A 24,244-nucleotide genomic window follows, 5' to 3' on the forward strand; every position below is an offset into this window, starting at 1 on the left:
CACTTTGTATAAAGGCTGAAAAGTATTTTGCTTTGAGTAGGAACCTTCAGAGGGGAGCAGGAGCCTTTAAAACCCATATTTATCACTGGGAAGAAGACATGACAAATGGAAGAAAGGACATTTCCTTGTCAGTTGATACAGTTCTCAGCCTTTACAGTATAAAAATGTTATAAAAATTAAGATGATAAGAATGACTAGCATGCTCTTGTCTCCTTTTATGTCAGCTTTTGTTTGGTTTACTTCATTTTCCTGTTCTGTGCTTGACAGGACAAAAAATGGCTTCCTTTATCCTCTCCTAGATTTGGATTGTTTTACCTTTCTCCTACAATATCTGATATTTCTCTCCTAACACAGTGTCCTCAAGTAGACTGAGTCTCTGAAGACAGAATATCCTCTCCAGCCCCTTCTCCCTGCCCACCTCAGTGCCAAAGCCATGACTAAAATTCAAATGTGTTAATTTACTTATTCTGACTCAGATACATCGATTTGTTTACTCTGACTCTAGTACACTCAAAAATTTAAGAAGCTTAGCTGTTGAGTGAAGACTACATGAGACTAAAAGAGATGTGGAATCTAATGAGAAGAGCTCCTACTACACCAGGCTTAATAGATTAAAACCAAGCAGAAACCTCAAGCCTCTTGTCAAGGATAAACTGCAGGAAACCTGGATAGACCCTAAACAAAATGCAAAACCAATATCCCAAGACTACAGTCATTTATCCTCCAGAAGCAGCTATTGGTAGAATTAATATTGATCCTTGGCAAATTGAAACAAGCGTAACCTTGTTATGTCACCTAACTTCTCCCTGCTGTGTCATAGAGCTTAAGTTGCATTTGTAGGGTCCTCTCTCCTCTTTCCTATCCCTGAAAGAAGATGGTTGTATCATGACATAACCCAGTCTGCTTTGGACCATTTTCCAATGAAATATTCCTAACAATAAAAAAACCTTGCATACATCTGGAATATAATTTTTCAAAATGCCAATCTGTTATAAAGTAATTTCAATGTGAGGAGATAATATGTAATTCTTATGACTAAAGAAAATGACATGAGGATGATTAAATGGCATGCCAACCATGCCCACCACGACCACCACAGCCACCATGCCTCTGGACTGGTTCTATAATGTCATGCCTGATTTCCAATCTATTTGTTGTTAATTAATGTATTGTATTATTTTTAATTTTGCAAGGTCATGTGTGTGTGTGTGTGTTCTGCACTTGTTTATGTGCACATGAGTAAAGTGAAGGGCCTGTGGAAGCCAGAGTCATCAAACCCCTGAAGCTGAAATTGCAGCTAGAAGATACCTGAAGTAGGTGCCAGGAATGGACTCAGATCTTTCAGCAAAGCAGCACATGATCTTCACTGCTGAGCCATCTCTCCAGCCCTCAGATCAGTTTGTCTTAATTATACTATCATTAAGAGAAAGTAGAAGCTCATCCCAAAGCAGGTAGTGAATGACTCCACCCCTAAATACTCTGTTTTATGAATGTAGGGAACTAAAAATTGCTAAAATTAAATGGCTTTTTTTTTGTTCTCTTGTTTATACAATATTAGAATTCATGCAATGTGTACATTAGTTTGGCAAAAATATTTAAGCTCATTTTTCAGTTATACTTAATAGTACCAGTTACAGATTAGATGACAATTGTCTAGTATTTTTAAATTAATTTTTGCTAGCAGTCTGAACAATTATGAGCATTGTGTTAGTATTTTACTCATTATCTTAAGGGCATAATTTATCAAAATACATGTAGATTTAAAGGTTATCTTTTAAAAATTTACTTTTTTTGTATGTGCAGATCTGTATGGGCCACAGAGCACATATGAGGATTAAAGAACTACTTGCAGGAATATGTTGTTTTTTCTTCATGTAGAGAGGTTCCGGAATCCAAATCAGTTCATCAAACCTGATGGCAAGTTCCATTCCCCACTGGAACATCTTGCTGACCCAGTTGTGAAATTTAAAACAATCTAGCATATTACAGAAGAGACTACTTTAATAACTTGTTTGATGATGGGAAACACACATAGAATTAGAGAGTAAACACATCGGCAGCCTTGCCATGAGTAGCAAAGCCTAATAAGAGTGTATCTACAGTTATGTTGGTGATAAATCAAAAAAGTAAAAAAAAAAATTGTCTCACTCTAAAAGAGATTAATGTTTATTGGCCTGTTACTAGAGAAAATGTGATTCTTAAGTTAATTGTCTGTCACTCATATAGATGGGTACAGTTGTATTAATTTAAAAATGAGAAAATAATGTTATAGAACGAGCCAGAACATCAGTGAAACATATACATATATATGTATATACAGAAACATATATAAACACATATATACAGAAAAGTTCATTTTGCACTTAAAAGCTGAGTGTTTAATTGCTAATAAATATTTATCCAATATGTTTATGTTCTCCATCCTTATCCACGTTAAACAGTGTCCCTCATTACATTACTGGACAATTGAAACTAAAGTTGAAGTAACTATGAAACAAAGATGGAAATAATATTTGTAACATGTTATAAATTTAAATAAGAGTTATATAAAGCCAGAATTTAAAGTTAGCACAATATAAATGATGGTGATATTTTGTGGGACAGAAAGATAGCTCCGTAGGTAAAGTATTTACAATGAAAGCCCAAGGGGTTGAGTTGGGATCACAGAACCCAGGGAGAGCAAGAGCCACCAGTATGAGTTTATAATCCTAGTGCTCCTATGGTAAGATGTGAGCTGAAGACAGGAGAATCGCAGGCACAAGAGTGGATGGAAGAGCCTGTCTGAAGTAAGGTGGGTAGTAAAAATGACCTCTGAAGGTATCCTTGAATGTGTGTGTGTGTGTGTGTGTGTGTGTGTGTGTGTGTGTGTGTGTGTGTGTGTGTGTACATGCTCACACATACCCCCACACACATTAATGCTCCCAAATAAATGGTATTAAGTACAATTCATTATCCAGACACTGATAGCTTTAAAAAAAGGAAGTTTGCATGTAGCAAATCAAAATTCATAACAAGAGAAGACTAAAGGTCAAGGACTTCCCCATGAGAGTCCTCCTTTGTCTAGTTCTGTTTAGTTAGATCAAACTGTTATTAAGAATGCCTTGCATTAAGTATTACAAATTAAAATGAACAAAACTGAAGAATTTGAGAATCCATATAAAAAAGGAAAAGAAAAACATGCCTTAGTCTTAATATCTCGATGGAATTTAACTTTAAGGATTAAAACTCTTTTCTTGAAAATTGATTATTGTCATGAACAGTAAATGCACTAGTAATATTTGGTCAGTTTTGCTATATAGAGAGAACAGGAAAATGACCCCAGTCATACCCACAGACTGTCCTACCTCCCACAAAGACTGATATTCACAATTGTTTGAATTAATTGTTTTCCAAAGTTTTTTTGTTGTTGTTATCATTGTTGTCTTTCTTTTTTCTTTCTTTCTTTCTTTCTTTCTTTCTTTCTTTCTTTCTTTCTTTCTTTCTTTCTTCCTTCCTTCCCTACCTCCCTCCCTCGTTTCTTTCTTTCCTTCCTTCTTTCTTTCTTTCTTTCTTTCTTTCTTTCTTTCTTTCTTTCTTTCTTTCTTTCTTTCTTTCTTTCTTCCTTTCTTTCTTTCTTTCTTTCTTCCTTTCTTTTTATTTCTCTGTGTAGCCTTGGGTGTCCTAGAACTTATTCTGTAGAGCAGGATGGCCTAGAGTTCAGAGATCCTCCCACCTCTGACCCTCTAGTGATGGGATTGAAAGTGCACACCACTACTGCCTGGCTTATGACTTACAATTTTAAACCTTTATGTTATCTGCTCCTATTGGGACCATAAAAAAGTTCTAGGTTGGGTTGCAATTACAAATTTTCTTTTTCAGCCCCAATAAAGCTAAACTGTGATCTGGATGTGTGGTCCCTCCCACTACCTCCCTCTCTTCTTTCTTCCTATTTTAATTTGATTTTCTTTTGTTTAGTTGCTAAGATAAGATATTGCTATTTAGCCAGGCAGACATTGGAAGCACCACTAATCCTGATTGGCATTGCACTCACAAAATCCTCCTGCCTCAGCCTCTCCAGTGCTGAGATTATACTCTGCCTTTATACAACCAGTCTTACAAATGCTGGAAGAAGTTGCAAAGATGTAACTGGGGTGAGTTGCATTTTATGAGAAAAGTATGAGGTCAATTTACTGACATGTCCCAGATACTGAGGTCAATGCCAGGAATAACAAACACACTGTGGAAATACACTTGTACTTCTGAATTAAAAGCACACTGGATTAAACACAGATAGCCTATGTAAAACCTCTGGTCTTTGGCTGGCTAGCCATGGGACACCAGGCTAATCACCTTGTGTCCGTGTGACAGGTTTATTGTTTGTAAGATGTGATAATAATAAGATAACTTCATTGGGTTGTCATGCGTCTGAGAGTTGTTAATATATAGATGTGTTGAATAGAAAAAGCTAGGTGTTGTTTTATTATTTCTTTCAATCTGGGATAAAGTGATTTCCATTTTCAAGCATGACCAGTAATTTGAAGTTTCCCTTAAGCTGACTGTCAAGAGAGCAGAGACATTTCCTTGTGCTCCCATGGCAGTGTTTTGTGATGAAGAGAATAAAGGAAAAGTTGCTTCCTAGAAAACATTTAACTCTCATAATTGTATATTATGCATGGAAGGAACTGAGTGTAGACTCAAACTCATTTTATCTCCACACTCGATAATGGAGAAGAAGTAATTTACTGTAGTGCAGGGCCAGATGTATGCCAATTCTGTCTCAGTAGCACTTCCATTAACCTGGACATGTAACAAAATTTATAAAATCATGTACTTCTAATTACCTCACGAGAAAAAACATTCAGCCTGTCTGAGGCTCTGGACCACACACCAGGCCATTTCCAAACTCTACATGTTAGCTTTCTTCTACATAGATAGAATGGCCATTGGGAAGCATCTCTGCTTTATTAAGAGCTTTACACTTTTGTGATTAATTCCATACTTATTCACTTTATTTATGGTTCGTATTACTTCAATACCAAGAAATGGTTACTTACCTACTATAAAGAGGCTAAAACTCTGAAGGAGTTGAAAAAACAATGTATCTCTTTAATGTAATGGGGCTTTTTGCCAACCTCCTGCTTTCTTGTCACCCAATACTACCTTTTCTTCATTGCCTGCAAAATTTTATTCTACACTTACATCTCTTTAATACATACACATATAAACTGTAGGCTAGGGTCCCTGTATGATGAAAAACACATGGTCTCTTTCTTTCTTTCCTTTTTTCTTTCTTCCTTTCTTTCCTTCTTCCTTCCTTTCTTTTCTTTTATTTCTGAGGTTTTCTAGATCCTTTAATATTATAATTTTAAAGTGTATCTTTCTGAAACTTTAGCGATTTTATTTTTCTTTATAGCTAAATATTTTTTCGTTTATATACCACAGTTTTTGTTATTTATTCATCTGCAGATGGGCATCCAGGTTAGTTTCATTTTCCTGCTATCAGGATGCCTGCATAGGTTCAGAAAGCATCAATTACATGGAAATTCCTTGAATATGAAATGTATGCTAACATTTCGGATATAGAGGCAATTCTGTGTTGAATGGATGGCAAGTGATTTTTAATTAAAAATATTTAAATAAGATTCATTTTATTAAAATAATTGTGTTGTATATATGTTTGAGCACACAAATGCAGCTGCTCACAGAGACAAGAAGATGATGCTTGATTCTGGGGAGATAGAGTTTCGCCTGCCTGACTCTGGGAACTGAACTCAAGTCTAATGTAAAAGCAGTGCGTACCTGAAGTGCCAACTGTCTGGTACCAAAAAGTGAGTCTTTAAAAATAAATAAATGGGTTTGACCACATTTAGAGAAAAACTCATAGTCACATAATTGAATTTAATATTTTAAATGTAAATTCTTCTCAAAAGGTTCTGCTAAAATTTAAATCAATTTCTTAGTAAAAATTCACTGGATTTTTAAATCTGATTGATGTGGTTTAAAGGCTCACATACTTTTCAGTGTTTATATTTCACTTGGCAGAAAAAAATGTTCCTTCAATTATTGAAAAAAGTTGTATTAGTATTGATTAATACAGGATACCATATTTTAAATAAAAAGTAGTAGAAAAACCTAATGGCTAAAAATTTTCATTACAATATAAACAAAGTTTTATCAGTTCAATTTTTAGAAATTAAAATGTATTTAATTTAGGATAAGATAATTTCTATCTAAATAGTGATATCTCAGGGGGCATATTATATTGTCCATACTTCCAAAGTTAACTCTATCTGTGGTTAGTTTGCATATTTTTGTCCATACTGTGCTTTTAATATAGAAATTGCAATAATAAGCTGTATAGTTATGTGGAAACCTTTATGTTTTACAACCAGTGAACACAAAGTTGTCTCTCAGAAGTATCGTAGTACTTGAGTATAATCAGTTCTTACCCTGTTGGAGTCAATTCTTGTTCTGGATGTGTAGATGGGAGGAGGGATGTTGAAAGCCTGTGGGACCAAATATTCCTCAGCGTCCATCATATCTCCCAAATCCTCTTCATCCAAGAGATTCTGGAAGAATTTGCTGTCATTTGGACTGGGAAGCTTCATCCGATCATCACCCTGAAAGATTGCCAGTGAGATAACCCAATTATTATTCCTTCCTCCATAACACATGGTTTCAAGCATCACTGTATACAGTAGAAAGCCAACAGGTTACAGAATTCATATGCTTATTAAAAAATAGTCTTAGCATAACTACCACCCAAAAAGAATCCTTGACTATGGTTAAATAATAGAAGGTATGGCATAGAAATGAAGAAGAAGAATGTGATCATTGTAAGAACAACCATAAAAAGATTGTAGGCAGTTGCTGTGCATGCTTTAGAGTGAGAAAGTCCACTTTACATCCTCACTGTCATGAAGGGGTATGGACTAAGAATCGACAGTAAGAGATCATCCACTTACCAGTTTGTATTTAATATGTTTGCACTATTCTGCTTAATTAGGACACAGACATCCATAGTTTGTCTTATAGTACAATGGTATCATTGCCAATGTGCTGGCAGTTGAAAATCACATAGTACAGTAACATATAGAGCATATATGGGTGTGAAAAGATAAAGCCTCGGCATGTCTTTAGTAGTTTTACCTTTTACAAAGTTTGTTATATTGGTAAAGGATGTCAGTTTGTGAAAGTTAATTTGTGGGGAAACGGGTAAAAACAAAACAAAACAAAACAAACATCTTCTAATGTCTGGCTATGTGCTTCATGTTAGTCTACTTACAGGTAAATGTCCCTTTCAGTCAGGAAAGAAAATTAGGTACAACTGTGTCTTCTTTAGATGAAAATAAGCACAGAGAAATTATAATATTAATGAAATGAGCCAGTCCATATAGTTTCTAATGTTGAATGCAAAATATCTACTGGTTAGCTCTTTGGTTTAGGTAGGCATCAGTTCATTTGAACTGAGTTATTGCTTGCATACTATACACTTTGTCCACTAAGACAACCCACATGTACTTCTAAAATTAGCATATGAAGAAATGGGTTTGTTATGGCATTATGATAGAATTTTTATACACATACTGCTTTTGGTTTATCATTTTCTGGTATCCTCTCCCCTAACTAGTCAAGCCCTTTCCTTCCCTCACAGTCTTTCTAGTTATATATCATACATATTCTATGATCCTCTTTCCTAATTTACCTTTCCCTTAAAACCTCCTTACTAATGATCTCTTTCTACTTTTGTGGCCTATACCATGGACATGTATTATGTGTGCAAGTAAGTTTTCCAAATGATAGAGAATATGTAGCATTTACCGTTCTGAGCCTGAATTGTCTGATAGACATACATAAAACCATATCCAGATCCACGAACTCACAAGTTTTTTTTTACAAGGTCACTTTATTGTTGTATGTTTTCCAAGTTGTAAAGTTTAAATAGAGTTTGCTATTAGAGTCTTAAAAGCAATATCAGAACAACGAACCTGAATAACTAGGTATCTTTGTGGGTCTCTGGCCATCCTTGAAAACTCAGCAGCCAGTTCTTTGAATTTTGGTCTGCTGTCAGCATCGATCATCCAACCTGGAGATTAATACACAGTAAAATATTAGTCCACCTATACTTGGCCAAAGTGAAGTTAAAGTTTGGGAAATTATGGGGATATAAATTTCTATCTATCTATCTATCTATCTATCTATCTATCTATCTATCTATATATCTATCTATCATCTATCTATCTATCTATCTATCTATCTATCTATCTATCCATCTATCTATCTACCTACATATCTATATATCCTGCAAAACAAAACTAGAAAAAGAAACAAACCAGGTTGTAAATCAATTAATTGATATTTGTCATGAAATGCAATATACTATAACAGTTTATTTTAAATCAATTACTTTTAATTTGTGTGTGTGTGTGTGTGTGTGTGTGTGTGTGTGTGTTTGTGTACATGAGGACATGTGCCCACAGATTGGCATCAGATCACCTGAAGTTGGAGTTATAAGTGGTTGTAAGGTGCTTGACTTAAGCAGTGAACCCCGAAAAATCTCCTCTGCAAGGGCAGCAGAAGGTCCTAACTGCCGACCTTCTCTACAGGCTCCCCAATTTCCATTCTGCTTCAGATTCAATCTTTGTCTTACAAAATAGATTTGAAGATAACTCTAGGACATTTTAGAACCTCAGATTTTATTGTTCTTGTTTTAGAGTGTTAAGATAATGTCCTTAAAGCATGCTTAGATTGATACAGCAATAGAAAGTGAAGTCTTATATCAAGAACACACGGTAGAAAATATTTGCCTGTATTACTGTGGCACAAAAGATTGAAAAGGGCAAAATGGAAAGCAACTACATTTTTGCTGGTGTGTTCCTCGTCAGAAGGAAAATGCATTGTGATTTGTCATGTGTGTCCAATACTACTCATTTCGTTTATCTTAGAATTGGTTCTCCCAGAATAAAAATACGAGTTTTCAAGGTAGGTAGTCTTCTTTAGCTGGGAGCTCAGATAACGTGGATTTTAACTGCCTACGCTCTGTTTAGCTGATGAGATGACAAGAATAACAGCATCAAGTTAGCGGTGATTTTGTGTCCAAATGATCCCCTTCTAAAGCAAAGCCTCTCCAGGGGAAGGGAGAAAAAACAAAGGTAAAACTGCTGTGTCTATGGTTTGTCTAATAAGGTAAAATGTTTGCCTGCCTTTCCGCCATCACTTTGGGGTATTCAAGTCACATCATATGCTGGATGTGGGAACAAATTATCATATAACATAGGGGTGTTTTTAAACTCTCTTTCAGGTCATTGAGTAAACAAGGACTGATCTAATACAACTATGGATCCTTTCTATTCTTAGGGAGTTTATTTTTATTCTTCTTTTAGAGATCCTCTGGGTATCATGCATCTTTTGTTTCTCCTCTTGTGAGATCAGACACTCTGCATCTTATGGGTATCCATTTAAAAAAAATAATGCCTGTTAATGCCAGGATGCTAATGACAAAGCTACTAGAGCCAAAAAAGGTTAACTTTACCGTGAGATATTTGTTTCTCCCTAACTAAATATTGAGTAAATAGAACTATGCTTAGAGAAAAGGGCATGCTGACCTGCACTGCAAGGAACATTTTTTATTTCTTCCCTTCCTGTCAGAATAGATCACACATGTCATGAATATAAATATGAGAAGACCTGGGCCCACAGTCTCTGAGTCTCTTATTAATAAAATGCTTATTCACATTCACCATTTCCTGTCTTTTTTTAACCCTGTGTAAATCAAAACTTGGAAACCTCAGATTATATAAGAGAGACGGCTGCCGGTTAATCTCACTTAAATTAAGTCAGAACCCCAGAGAATTCTTTAATTCTATTAAAATTAACGGTCTAGGCTTCTAAAACACATTTATAATCCACATGTGCCTGGAGCATAGGAGTGGAAAGAAAAGTAAGAATATTTGATGTAAACAAATGATCAAATTTAAAAAAGCAAACATTTTAATATTTACTTCAATGTGGATTCCTCTCTTCTGATTCCCAACCTGCTTCGCTAACTTACTCTTAATTAAGCTTATATCCAATTTAATTCATTTTTAGACTATCAGCCGTGTTTAGATATTTTCCCATGAAGATTAACATTAATATATTACTAACATTCTTATGAATAAATATTTCTCTTAATGACAAATTTTGAAGGGTATTGAAATTATGAAAATTATAAGAGTAAGAACAATATAATTTTTAGTTTGTTGCTTAGATGCATACTCATAATAATAATTACAACAAACATGGATTTATATTCTGCATCCATAAATATTCTTTCTACTATGCCTAGTAATGCAGGGAAACACTTCTCAGGTGAAACGATCTAAACTTTCATTTTATTGATAACGGTGATGCAGGCAGGTGATAAGATTATTCTCCAGGCTTACATTTGACCATGACCATGTAAACGTCAATCGTGCAGATGGGAGGCTGAGGCAGACGCTCTCCTTTCTCTAATAAATCAGGGATTTCTCGGGTTGGAATTCCATCATAGGGTTTCCCTCCGAAGGTCATCAGCTCCCATATAGTGACACCTATTTGGAAAGACAGTTCTCACATAAGCAAATCACCATCACAATCTGAATGAACACATATGAAGTTACTCTTTTACAAAGCAATCAGTTGAAACTTAAAGGCATCTCCTTCACGCGCTGTCAGTCACTGCAAGAATCCCAAGGCTAAACTCTCAAAGGACAAGTAACAGAATTTTTTCACTATTGTCTTGGAATTTTTAATGCATAGCAGGAAATATTTGCAATAGATCCCAGAATTTAAACCAAGTTTCCCATTTGTACCTAAAAGGTAATGCTAATGCTTATTGATGAAAATTGTTTCACACACATGAAAATCCAGGATATAGTGCCTTTAGTGTATGCATCTGTTTAATGCCAAATAAATATAATTTCAGGAAAATCCTGACAGGGATTAATTTTTAAATCAGTCTCATGGTGGGAAAAGTCATCACAGGCAGACCTGGTGGTTGCTGATGGTTATAGGTGGCTGTTGTCATGGTAAAGCCTTGTGGCTCACTGTTCAGCTAACACAAAGGAAAAAAAAAACAGCCTAAAGCAATTTACTGAGCACACACAGAGGTGTGCATGAGGATCAATCCATATGGAAGACAGAATGCATAGCAATGGTTATCCATAGAAAAAGACACCCAGAGTAGCTTAATTCTAAGCTAAGGAAATGACTTCTTTTTCTGAATCACTAGAACAATGACAGAGAAAACTGAAAGTAAAAGCAAAACCAAGAACAAAAATAGCCTTACAACAGAGATTACTTCTTTACTATGGAAGGTAAAAATTCCTGTCACTGAGTTTTATCCTCAGACCACACTACTTTAAAAACAGAAATGGCTACAAAAGCATGATTGTGTTACATTGTGAGTTTATGCATATGTAGAGAATCTTTTATAAAATTGAATAATTGGGGCTGAGTTTTCTGAGTATCTCTGCAATGCTTGTTTACTTAAACTGACACGTGTCAGTCACTATTGCCTGGAAACAGAACAGAAAGATGTAGACTTCAAATTATCCTTTAGAGTAGAATCGATAACACTTATTGGATTATTTGTTAATATTTACATCTTATCATTTTTAGTGTCACATGTATGTACAGCTAGCTACACATTACAGTGTATTGACACTTCCTAAATCCTTACATTTTTACTTTTTTATATCAATAGCTAGTTACTCAAGAAGTTAATATTTCTACCTAAGTGGAAGGCTGGGAAAATAGTGATCACTCTTTATAAGCAAGTCAACCAAAGTATAATATCAATGTATAATATATGTATATGCATAGATACACACACATATAATACATACATATATGCATGCATACATACATACATATTACAGACACTCAGATCACACATGCCACACGGACGCACAGAAAACATTTTATTGAACCATGGGACCAGGTTTGCTGTTCCAAAAGACAATATCAAGTTAAAATGAGCACTAACAGCAGGGATTGTGGTTTTCATTTCTTCTCTCTTCTTTTACATACATTTATTTATGGGGTGTGTGTAGTAGTTAGGATCTGCACATGCCACAGCACGTGACTGGAGATCAGCGGACAACTTTGGCGAGTTGGTTTTCTTCCACCATTTTTGTTCTGGGGTTAAAGTCACTCTTTAAGTCTTAACAGTAAGCTCCCTTACCTTCTGAAGCACCTCACAAGCCTAGAGGCATTGTTTTTACTTAATTTGAATTCAAGCTACAATTAGCAGTGTTCTCTTATTACCTTCTCAACTGTCACCTTAATATCTTTATTACTTGTTGACTGTTGCTACAATAATTAGTATACTTTCTAGCATTAGAATAGATATTCTTTTAAGCAAAAATAAAATAAAATAAAATAAAATTCTATTTTTGTATTACCCGTTAACATTGATTTCTTTCAGAGTTCTATGACTAAACTGTTGCTGAAAAGGCCATGAGATTCTAAGAGGTTATTCCTAATGTTGATCTGTGTGTGTGTGTGTGTGTGTGCGCGCGTGTGTGTGTGTGTGTGTGTGTGTGTGTGTGTGTGTGTTTCTGTGTGTGTATGTATGTATGTGTGTGTGTGTCTCTCTGTGTGCCTGTGTGTATAAGAATAGATTAATCAGGCAAACTACTCTCAAACCATAACTCTTAGAAGAAAACATAGCAGTGATATTGTATGCTTTAGATTTAGAAGTACAAAATAAAACACAAAAAAGACAGATAAAATTTAAAATTGTGATGTGGGGTATTTATTTTTTTTAAATAAGGGACCAAAGAGTTAATTACTTTAGGGAATTAAGTTTATAAGTAAGGTCAACCAATACAAACAACATACTACTGCATTTATTTTGTGTGCAGTAAACATTTAATTTTCTTTAGAAGAACAAATTTGTAAAAATTTATTTACCATAGCTCCAAACATCGCTTTGATGTGTGAATTTCCTATAATGTATACATTCCAGAGCCATCCATTTAATTGGCATCTATAAGAAAAATAAAAAGTGAATTATTAAAAATTATACAAGAATTCATTTTAAAAGTATTTCTTAGGTGCTAGCCTCTGGACTGACCTCAATTATAGTTTTAATGGAATACTTTTGGCTATAAACCAGTTGTTTTTCAGGACAGTGAACAATGAACTGAAACTTGTAAAATCTATGAAGTAAATTAACCAAAAGACACATTTTAAAGCTTCATAAACAATATCAAGGAAATTAAAAGAGAAAAACACTTTATATATTTCTTAACATCTGGCATCTAAATTTTGAGCTGATATTATGCCTGACAATATGAAATCTGACAATCTTTCTACATAATGCCTTCTCAAAAACAAGACTCCCCCAGTTTCCGTGAACCCGTTTCTCTCTCAGATATGGTTTTGGCCACAGATGTGAACGATTGTCCTTTCAGTTGCCCTGCCATCCTCTTCTGGTCACTAAATTGTCTAATATCATGAATTCCAAAGTTAGCTTTGCTTTGTTCTTCCATCGCAAATAATCTCTCTTGCCTTTGTAAGCCAGAATTTGAAAATATGTGCCATTTTTGTAATAGGAGGTCAGAATATAAAGGGATGTGAGGGGATCAGCACAAATCCATCATCACTACAAGAAAAACAACTCAACCCACATCCCCTGTGGGTGATGGGTCAGCAGAACACGATTCAACTCAAAGGGCAGCAGTATGTAGCTGGGGATATAATTAGATTCCATGGAATAAAGATAAACATTTCTACTTTGCAGTTGAAAGCTTAAAACTAAATAGGCATTTGAAATCACGAGGTTGGCTGCTCACCAAGGTGACACCAAGGTAACTCTATGACAGAATCATGGGACTCACTGGAAAGGAACAGAAGACACATTGAAAGTAATTTCCCTATGGGCAAGGAGTTAGCTGACTTTATGGGGTATGGACACCATGCCACAGAAGTAAGTTTAAATCATAGGAGGCTTGATAGAGACCTAATGGTGATCAGGCGTTTAAAGCTATAATGAATCTTGCTTTAGACAAACTTTACAGTTGTATGTTCTTAAGACGGGTGAAGTCATATATGATTTATAGACTGCTATTTCTCAGAAATCTTGTAGAAACATTTCAAAGCTGTGACTTTGTTTCAGCCACTACGGTCTGTAGTCAACACCCAAAATAGGCTGATAAAATTGGGGAAAGGTCAGATAATTGCTCAAAACTGAAAATATTATATTTTATAAAGTCTTGTTACCTTACTTTGTGGTAAGATTTGAAAATAAACAATTATGTAAAGGCCCTGGGTGAATCAAAGCTAAGCATTTAGAATTCTACTATTGCAAATATTTACTTGTGAATGGTAAGGTATAATAAACAGATTCATGTATATAAAAAGACCTTTTAATATCATAACTTCATAGGTCAACAGAAATGAAGAGTTTTTGGGTTTGTGTCATTGATCTGCTCTGATATAGTTCTCGTCAGATCTATAGATAGATCATCACATATAAACTTCCCTAATTAATTAGCCACGAGTGTGGATTAATCAGTAAATAAAAGGTCTACAACTAAGATATATAAAAACTGTTTGGAGAGGGAGATATGCTGAAACACATTATCAGACAAAACTGGAGTTAGAGGGCTGGAATGTAACTAAGGATGTAACTGGGTCGAGTCTTCTTCAATATTGGTAGCTTAGGCTAAATTCTGGTGGACAATCAAGTGGTAAGCAATGTGTCCACTATGACATATGTGAAGGCAAAGCAACTACATTGGATTATCACAGGGTATCTATCATTTTAGGTGCTAGGGAAAGTGGACATATGAATAGTACCCAAATTCCTCAGTGGTACATAAGAAACTGCCATTCTGTAATAGTTCTTTAGTCTCAGGATCAATGAAAAGCCCTGTGTTAAAGGTTCATATCCTGAGTCTCTAAGAAAGATCCCACTGTTGTTTGATGGGAGAGAGAGGTATGTTGGTACATTTTTAAGAGCTGTTGCTTTCAGCTTCACCTACCTTGCCCCCATCAGCATTGTATTCTTTTTCATCTCCTTCCAAGAGTCGGGCCAGTCCAAAATCCGTGATTTTAACATGATTTGGAGATTTTACTAACACATTGCGGGCTGCCAGATCCCGATGAACGAGCCGTCTTTCTTCCAGGTACATCATTCCCTGAAAAACAAGCCAAGTACAACTTAGAATCTGAAGTTTTTCATGTCATAAAATGGGATACTTCATTTTTTAAAGGGAGGGCAGATTCCAGAATACAGTAAAAATAAAATAAAGTAAAATAAAATAAGCCTGTTGTGGAGGTGTGGCAAACCACAGATAAGTTTTAGCATAAAATATATACCCAGTTTTGGGGAACTTGATATCCTTCTGCCAACACTTCATTAGTCTTAGTGGATAGGCTAACATATACTTGGCCTGACATTATAGATAATCTATAATTTTTGCTTAGTGCCATCTTCCTCCTACAAGTCATTCTAAATAAACACAGCTATCCATAACTAAAAGCCTTTCCATTCCAGGTTTGATGCTACCAATATCATCTTCATAGACTTTCTAGAGGCTGAAGAGTTATGTTGCTTTTCTCTTTATTCAAAGAATAAAAAAATACCCTGGGGGTTCATGAAAGTCTAATTTCAAATAAAAGGCTTTTATGACATTAGTCATCATTATCGGAACTCACAAGTGAGAGTACATAGTTTATAACGACCCACAGATTAGCCTTTAATATGTTATCTTCATAAAACCACACAGGGAAATTAAAAATAAAATTTATTGCTGATTACTAATGAGATAGCGTGGTGTGAGAGAAAACTTGCCTTTTATATCATACGAAAACGATAATCTCTATAATAATTCGTAAGAGTATTGACCCACTGAAATAATAACTTGTTTCTTAGTTATATTTTTAGCAAGTAAGAAGATAGTGTTGTTGTATCATATGGAAAATGTTTACATAATGGCAAAGGAAAAAAAAAAAAAAAACCTCAGGCCTAGCTTAGATAAGCGTGACTGTGATTTTTATCAAGGAATTAAGGTAAATTGTATATTTGATTTTTTTCCCACAGCAGTAAAATGTGGTCATTTGGAAACAAATCAGAATTATTATAAAAGGACCGAAGCACATTCTCATTCCAATTACAAATCATTGCTGTTGGCAGTTAGCATTACAACTGCGCAGCTTTGAAAGATTAATGGTTTCTGATATCCAAACAAAAGCTGAGGAAAACAGACACATAAATCACACAGGTCAAAACGTTATGAACTATATACCCGATGTAGTGTAAAGAGGAGATTGCTGCACAGGGCTCCAGGAGCCAGCCTCCACAGACATCCCCATCAAATACAACTGGTTGAGAGAGCATCTCATACAGTCAGTCCAATCAGTCAGCAGCTAGGTGACAACACATTTATTGCTGCCTTCTGAAGTCAACTCGCAAATGGTATTTATGGGATTTTTGCCCTCTTTCCTAAGTAGTACTGTTTTAGGACATGAGGTATTCCAAAAATAAAGCAAATCTGAGAGCATACAGTTATATAAGGATTTAGAGGAGCAGAGTTAAATAAGCTCTTTTCTTTGGAGATGATGTGCTTTCACATCCATGCGAATACTTTTATTTTCTAAGATATGATCATTAAAAATAATCATTTCTTTTATGACTACCTACATAGCAGGACACAGCAAATGTGTTGTCAATGGACTGAGACTTAGACCTACATGTTCACAGTAGCACACATTAGCCTCTTCCTACCATGCTAGACACTGGGGAAGTAAGAAAAGACTTGGATAAAGTCTTCACATTAAAGGATGACACAGTAAATTACTAAATTAGGGAGAAATAAAAAAAAATCCTGATGCACATGCCAAGGAGGACACAGGACATTTAAGGAAAGCTGTATCCTGAGGAACAATCAGCAAGTATACATTAGAGGGGAGAGTTGGGAGAGATACCCAGAGCAGGCTAAGCCTTGGAGGGAAAACCCATGGGCAGAGAGAATAGGAACAGTCATCAAGAGTAATTAACATGTGTGCTTAGCCAAAGGCAGACCATTCTGTGCCTCTGAAGAGACACACATGGTGAGGGCCAGTGGTAAGTAATGAGGGTAAAACAGTTGGGCATCCAAGACACACATGAATATATCATGGCCATTATGTGAAATTGACTTCTGTATTTTATGTTCTACAATGCCGTGATCAGGATGTCATCTTTTAATTTCAAGGCATAGTTACAGACTGAAAAGATTTCCTTGGTAATTGAGTAAGAGAAAAGGAGAATGATTCTGGTTTTTCTTTTTCTTTCTTTCTTTCTTTCTTTCTTTCTTCCTTCCTTCCTTCCTTCCTTCCTTCCTTTCTTTCTTTCTTTCTTCCTTTCTTTCTTCCTTTCTTTCTTTCTTTCTTTCTTTCTTTCTTTCTTTCTTTCTTTCTTTCTTTCTTTCTTTCTTTCTTTCTTTCTTTCTTTCAAGCATAGTGATTCTTCCAACTAAGTAACACTCAAATAGAAATGTAGTTTGTGTATTTAAGGGCTTTTATGCCTATGTATTTAATTTATATGTATAAATATTGTGCCTGTTAGTATATTTGTCTAGAGGTCATGGGAAAAATGCATTGAATTTTACAGAACTTGAGTTTTGGATGGCTTTGAATTGTCATATAAATGTTGGAATCTCAATCTGGGTGTTCTGCAAGAGGAATGTCCTTAAGGGCTGATCTATCTCTTCAGACCTAACTTACATATTTCTCAAACAAACTATCTATCTATCTATCTATCTATCTATCTATCTATCTATCTATCTATCTACCTATCTATCTATCTATCTAAAATTAACAATAAGCAACAAATTTAAATCTCTGGATGCAACAATAATAATAAGTTTTCTAATTAGGAAGCACATCAGCTGGACCAAACTTGCTTGCCAGCTTTTATCATCATGGAACTTTTATTGTGGATAGGCTGCTTGATTTGTAGTTTATTGTCATAGCAGTCAGATTGACTACAATACCTTTGATTTTAAAGATAGATTTTAATTATGTGCATGTGCACATGTATGCAGCTCCTACAGAGGTCAGAAGAGGGCATTGGATCTCCAGGAAGAAGAGTTACTGACTTTTGTGACTACCCAATGTTGGTGCTTGGAATCATGTTTTCTGTAGGAGTAGTATGGGTTCTTGGCTGCTAAGTTATATGTCTACGTCCAAAGACACTTTTGAGATGACACATTCTATAATACAAAAAAAAGTTCAAAAACCCTAAAAATACATTGACACTATATTTTATTTTAAAAATTCACTAGATAATAGAGCATCTTACTTTTATCTTAACTACCTCTTGTTAGGAAAAAAATGTTTAATCAAAATAATGAAAACTCAAGTCAGAAGACCAAATGGCAATCTACATAGCCTTTCCTGTCTACTTGACTAAAATCAGTACTACTAAAAGCAGAGCATATGCCATGACTAAATTATCAAAGTATATTTGTATGGTCACTTGCCACTCCGAGGTATCACTGTGCAGATACATCCTTCTAAGTCACTAGGTCCAGCTGTCACCGAATTCTGCTTCCCCTCCCAGAATTAAAGTGTTGAATTGTCTTTGGATTACTTATGAAAGGCTTCCCACAATGCAACCATTACGACAGCATTTTTCTGACTTGAAGAGCTTATTAGAGTCAAAATTTCTGCTAAATCCTTTCAAAATGAAATCATTTGTTAAATGAGAAGGATGAAACGAAGAACACAGATAATAACTAGAAGTAAATGTGACAAAACAAAGCTCACAGATGTCCCAGAAAAAGGAGGATGAATGAAGGGAGTTTGTTCCTCATAAGAGGACACCATACTGGCTTGAAATGAAAACTTGTCCTCTGCTTGGGGTTTCTGATATGACCCAGGATGGCCAGCCCTGGGACATACATAATAAGAACATCCACACCACAGCTCCAAAGAACTCAACACACTTTGAACATGTGAGGTGCTAAATACAATATTTTATAATACAGTGAAGCAATGTAACCTTATGAATCATGCACTGTTTTCCTTCTAAAAGAAATACGGTAAAGCAAATGTTAACAGAGACTTGTTACTAGGCCCAAGTTATCAGACTAATATGCTGTTAGTGGAGAGATTGGATCAGTTTGGCCAGGATTCCAAAACCTACATATTTAAATCTGGGTACACAAAAATGAGCAACTATAGGTAAGACTTACAGCATCATAAAACATTCTGTTCTAGAAAAAAAATATTCTTAAAGATTTATGTGAATTTCATGCACAATGCAATTGATTGACTTTTAATAAGTCTTGTATTTAAGATGTAACTAAATCACAAAGTTGTTTACAATCTAGAAACTTTTAATTATGTAAAATTTGAGATATTAAGTTTGCTTAGGCCACATTGTATAGAAAATGGAGGATGGGGTCTGAATATAAATTCTAAAGGCAATTGCATGGTTCAAACCTTAGGTCTTTAACATTCGAGATCTGTGATCTGGGTGAGCAGCTGTATTTCTCTATCACCATGTCTCTTGTCTTTCAAGAGAGACAACAGCACAATTGCACTTAGTCAGCACTTACAGTGAAACAAGTATCCTGACATATACCTGCTATGATTAATATGTAGGTGATTTAGAATTACTACTAATTAAATTGTCATTTTAATAACGTTTCATTCTTTGAGTTGGTATATAAAGACATTGCACAGCTTATTGTGAAGATCAGGTAAAATGGCGTATATAAAGCCTTTAGTGAGTGCCTTATCGTAACTGTAGAACACGTAAAGTCTCATCAATGTGCCACAGATAATTGTCAACAATTCTCAGTTAGGCAAACATTACTCCCAGTAAGTTCATGTGCCCCTTACAAAGAAATCTAAGAGGCACAGTGGGCATTCGACAAACAGTGGCAATGATATATAAAAAACCCTAAACCCTACACCCCCATGATTAATGTGTAGGTACAAATTTCATAATCATTCCTATTCAAAATCTAGTTTTAATTACGTTTTACTCTCAAGGTTATTACATAAGGATAAAATTTATTAGAAAATATATTAAAGGTTTGGTGTTCTTCATAAATATATCACAGTTTTCAGGAACTTACTGAAGATAAAGGTCACAAATAAGAGAGCTATGAACATCTTTGATGCTGACAGATGCTTTTTGTGAGTTAATACAATGATCAAACCATTCATTCCCCTATCACAGAGCACAGCAGGATATCTTAAAAAAGTGTGACTTTGGCAATGCTTTGTTGACTTCATTACCAAAGTCTTACTAATCTGTTTTTATACAGACTTTTCACAGTTACCCTGTTTCCTAAGTTCCCTTGCTTGCTCCAGTTAGAAGGTGACTTATTTCAAGCTTTCCCACACTTCTGAAAATACAGATTTTGCAGAAGAGATGGGAGAAGGTTTGAGGGAGCCAGAGTGGTCAAGGAAAGCACCAGGAACTCTACAGAATCGACTAACCTGGGTCCCTGGGGACTTATGGACACTGAATCACCCACCAAAGAACATGCATGGGTGGAAGTATGTTCTCTATACATATCTAACAACATATCTTGGTCTTCATGTGGGACCCCAGCAACTGGAGCAGGACCTGTCTTCGACACTGTTGCCTGTGTTTGTATACTGCTTCTCTAATTAGGCTGTGTTGTCTAACCTCAGTAGAAGACATACCTAGTACTATTGCCAACATGACTTGATATTGGGAGTAGCACCTTCTCTGAAGAGAAAATGGAGCAGAGGGTGGGTGGATGAGACAGGAAAGAGAATGACTGGGAGGAAAAGAGGGAGGGGAAGCTGTGATCAGGATGTAAAGTAAAGAAATTCATGAATTAATGAGAAAAGTAGAGCTAACTGGGTAAAAGGTAAAATTTGACTTTCAATATTTGAAATGATTCTTTGATATAAAAATCGAAGAGAAAATTTTCTTACAATTCGTTTAAGATTTAATGTCTGGTTTAAAAACAGTCACATGAACTGTTCTCTGAAAATAAAAATCAATGAAAAACTGAATTTTAGAATTGCTGACATAGATTAGCACCTGGCAATGACCTTGTTTTCCATCTCGAGACATCTGAGTCACAGCCATGTAGCTAAAATGGATGATTATCATGTATTTATTAAATGTAAAAATACATTCTGCCCAGCTGCAGGAAGGGAAAGGAAGTCAGCAGAGACTGAACTATTTAGGACAATAAATATTTGCTTCTCTCCTAGTTTCCCTGCAACAATTTCAGCAAACACATGTGTGGTGCTAAGAATTTCAGACTGCAGTCAGCTCTCAGGCATTAATCTCTGGAGTGAGCAAAAGCAGCTTTCCAAAAGAACAAAATATCACTGTAATAACCCAAAGCTTTCTACATAACAGGAAACTTCGGAAAATCTAGCGTCCAATGAAAAATCTCTCCTTTCTTCCATTTTGCCTGCTAAAAGCTATTCTTAGAAAGAAAGCATCAGCCATACATAATGTTTGCAGGTAGTAGGGCTCAAGACATGAGCATAGTCAAGAGAAGAAAAGGAGCTTTTTTGGTGAAGTCCCTAATGTATCCCAACTGGGCATGAGAGGGACCTGTGCAGGCTCTGAGAATAAGCCAAGTGAGGAGTCTTTTATCCATTAGGTTTTGTGGTAGAAAGCACACAGAATGGAAGGTTGTTGGGTAGAATTAGTGGCATATTGCTAAGTAGCATGTGGTCATAAGTACTCGCTTCATACAAACTATAAACATGACAGAATATTTTAAATTATCTCTGATGTTACATCTACCGTTTTTAATTTTACTTTTTAATTAAAAAATTATTAAAAAGAGCTATTCTTAAATCCTAAATATTAGCCCAATATTAGACACAGAGAGCAGGAAATATGTTAGGGAAACATATTGTATATTGTCTAACACTTGTCATTGTATTATCTAAATGCTGATTTCTGTACAAACGTAACTGAGCACTGACTGGACTTTGGTATTGCTATTCTTATGACTCAACGCCTGCCTAAGTATTTTGTAAACGTAGACCTTCCTCATTTTTGATTGGCTTAATAAAAATTGACAGCCAGTAGTTGTGGCAGAAAAAGCAAGGTGGGGCTTCTGGGCAGAGATAGGCCTGTGGGAAGAATGAGGTGAGGGTTATTTGCTTGCATGGAGCAATGTGTCAGTGGCTACATTTCTGAGGACTATGACATGACCCTTTCTCTCTCTGCCACATTTCACTTTCTATAGTCCCTCTAGGAGAGTTGAAGTCCTATGATCTCTTGTCCTATCTGGATAGAATTTGGAAAGGCCCATTTTAGTAGAGGTCTTTGTGACAATAGCCACTGATGATTCTGTGACTTCATGGATGCAGTATCCAGGTCCTGTATAGAAGAGAACTCCTTTCCATCATGCAGCTTTTAACATTCTATCCACTTCTTCTTCTGGGATGTTCTCCATGCCTTAAGTGAGAGATACGGGTGCCCATTTAGGGTACAGAATTCAGCAATCATTTGTTCTCCTCATACTGACAAGTTATTATGAGTCTCTGCCATGATCATTTAGTCATATGATTTGGGAAATAGAAGGAATAAACTATAGTGAAGATAAAGGAGTAGTAAATATATGAACCTGTAAATTTGCATATACTATGATAAACAAGTATTGTATATTGTATAAAACTTATGTATACTATTTTTATAAAATAGGTTTCTTTTGTTTGTTTGAGTCAGTTTAGCACTGCAGATCAAACTAACCTGGAACTTGTATCCATCTTCCTGATTTTACCTTCCAAGTCTAGAAATTTCAGACAGATGCCAGCACAGCTAGCCAAAGTTTATTTCTTTATGCCCCATTACCACAAACAAAAGAGCCACATAGTTACTGTGCTACTAGGGCCCAGATTCTGTTGTATTTGTTTATTTGATCGTGTGTCTTCTACAGCTAAAACCAGCACTAAATATTGGTTTATGGCTGGATTAAATGAACCAGAAGACCAAAGTTTTGTGAGACTGTCTGGCATGAGCAATTTTTCTTCGTGGTGAGACAAAATTGATTTAAAATTTATACCACTGATAGCAGTATAGAAAAATATGAATCCTGCAGCAATTAGGAGAACCCCAGTCTTTCGAACTAGAGTACCAAGGGAATGAATGGAAATCCCACCTACAGATTCTCTAACTGGGGAATATGGTCTAACACTTCCCTCTTGTTGCCTGTATTTTCTTTGTAAATTAAATTTAATCACTCTTCCCAATCTTTTTAAAGGATCCCCTTTGAGAACAACTTCCTCATGTTTCCCAATGAAATGAAAAGGTGACATCAACTAGGCAAAAATGAGACGTTTTTATTTTCCTAAAAAAATAAATATTGAGTCCAAAGTTCATCTGCTTAAACCAGGAGAATAGCCGACTGGCTGCAGCAGTCCCCTGCCAGGGACCTCCAGCCAACAATGGGAATGAGTGAACTGTTGAGCATCACCACACAGGCAGTCTCACAGGGAGGTGCACTTAAAATGGATTACTTCTGCTCCTTAAGCAGCCGATCAATAAAGATGTAGATTGCAATGAGAAAGGAGATGTTTGTGGGCTGTAGTAGTTATCCTCGGTGTCTCTCCTGAAATTAATTAAAAACCAATGAAGTGTGCAACCTATTAATACAGCAACCTCTAGTTTAACCCATGGAAGCTGACGCTCTCTCTGGGTATACATACTGTGCAAATATATTCAGACACAAAAGACAGAAGATTGAATATGTGACCCCCCCCCCTTATAATTGAGCAGAAAGGTTTAATGTGCAAGAGTTTGTGGTTTCATAGTATTAGACCGTATTGCTAAAATAGATTTAAAACTCAAGATTGGAAACCCTATGTCCAGAACATTCCTTCTTATGTCAATTATAGCAAAGTTTACAAGGTATCCTTATTACAAAGCAAAATTCTGCTATTGTATAGATATTAAGTAATCAATAGCTACTGTGATAAATGTAAATTTATATATATATATATATATATATATATATATATATATATATATATATATAAATGTCCATGGCATTAAGTTTATAATATATGCATTTTTTCTGCATGTATGTCTGAATACCACGTGTCTGTCTGGTACCTTCAGAGGTCAGAACATAGGGGATTACCAAGAACTGGAGTTTCAGACGGTTATGAGCCACTACCTGGATGCTGAGGGTTTAATTCTCTTCTGCTAGAAGAGCAGCCTATATGCTTAACCACTGGGACATCTTTTCAAACTCTGCTGTTTTAAAATAAGTATGTTTTAATTAAATCTTGA

General features: G+C 35.5%; 1 protein-coding gene across 2 annotated transcripts in view; it reads right to left on the reverse strand.

The window, feature by feature from the left end:
• ERBB4 (erb-b2 receptor tyrosine kinase 4) overlaps nt 1-24,244 on the reverse strand; it is a gene marked incomplete at both ends in the record, with an annotated part of 1,001,312 nt that overhangs the window by 25,440 nt on the left and 951,628 nt on the right. For both annotated transcript variants that reach the window (XM_080932825.1, XM_080932824.1), the window contains 5 exons: nt 6,429-6,599; nt 7,968-8,065; nt 10,404-10,550; nt 12,916-12,991; nt 14,991-15,146. In XM_080932825.1, coding sequence (XP_080788951.1) covers nt 6,429-6,599; nt 7,968-8,065; nt 10,404-10,550; nt 12,916-12,991; nt 14,991-15,146 — 648 coding nt within the window. The remainder of the gene's footprint in view (nt 1-6,428; nt 6,600-7,967; nt 8,066-10,403; nt 10,551-12,915; nt 12,992-14,990; nt 15,147-24,244) is intronic.

This window comes from Micromys minutus, assembly GCF_963924665.1.
Source record: "Micromys minutus genome assembly, chromosome: 19".
NCBI lineage: Eukaryota > Metazoa > Chordata > Mammalia > Rodentia > Muridae > Micromys > Micromys minutus.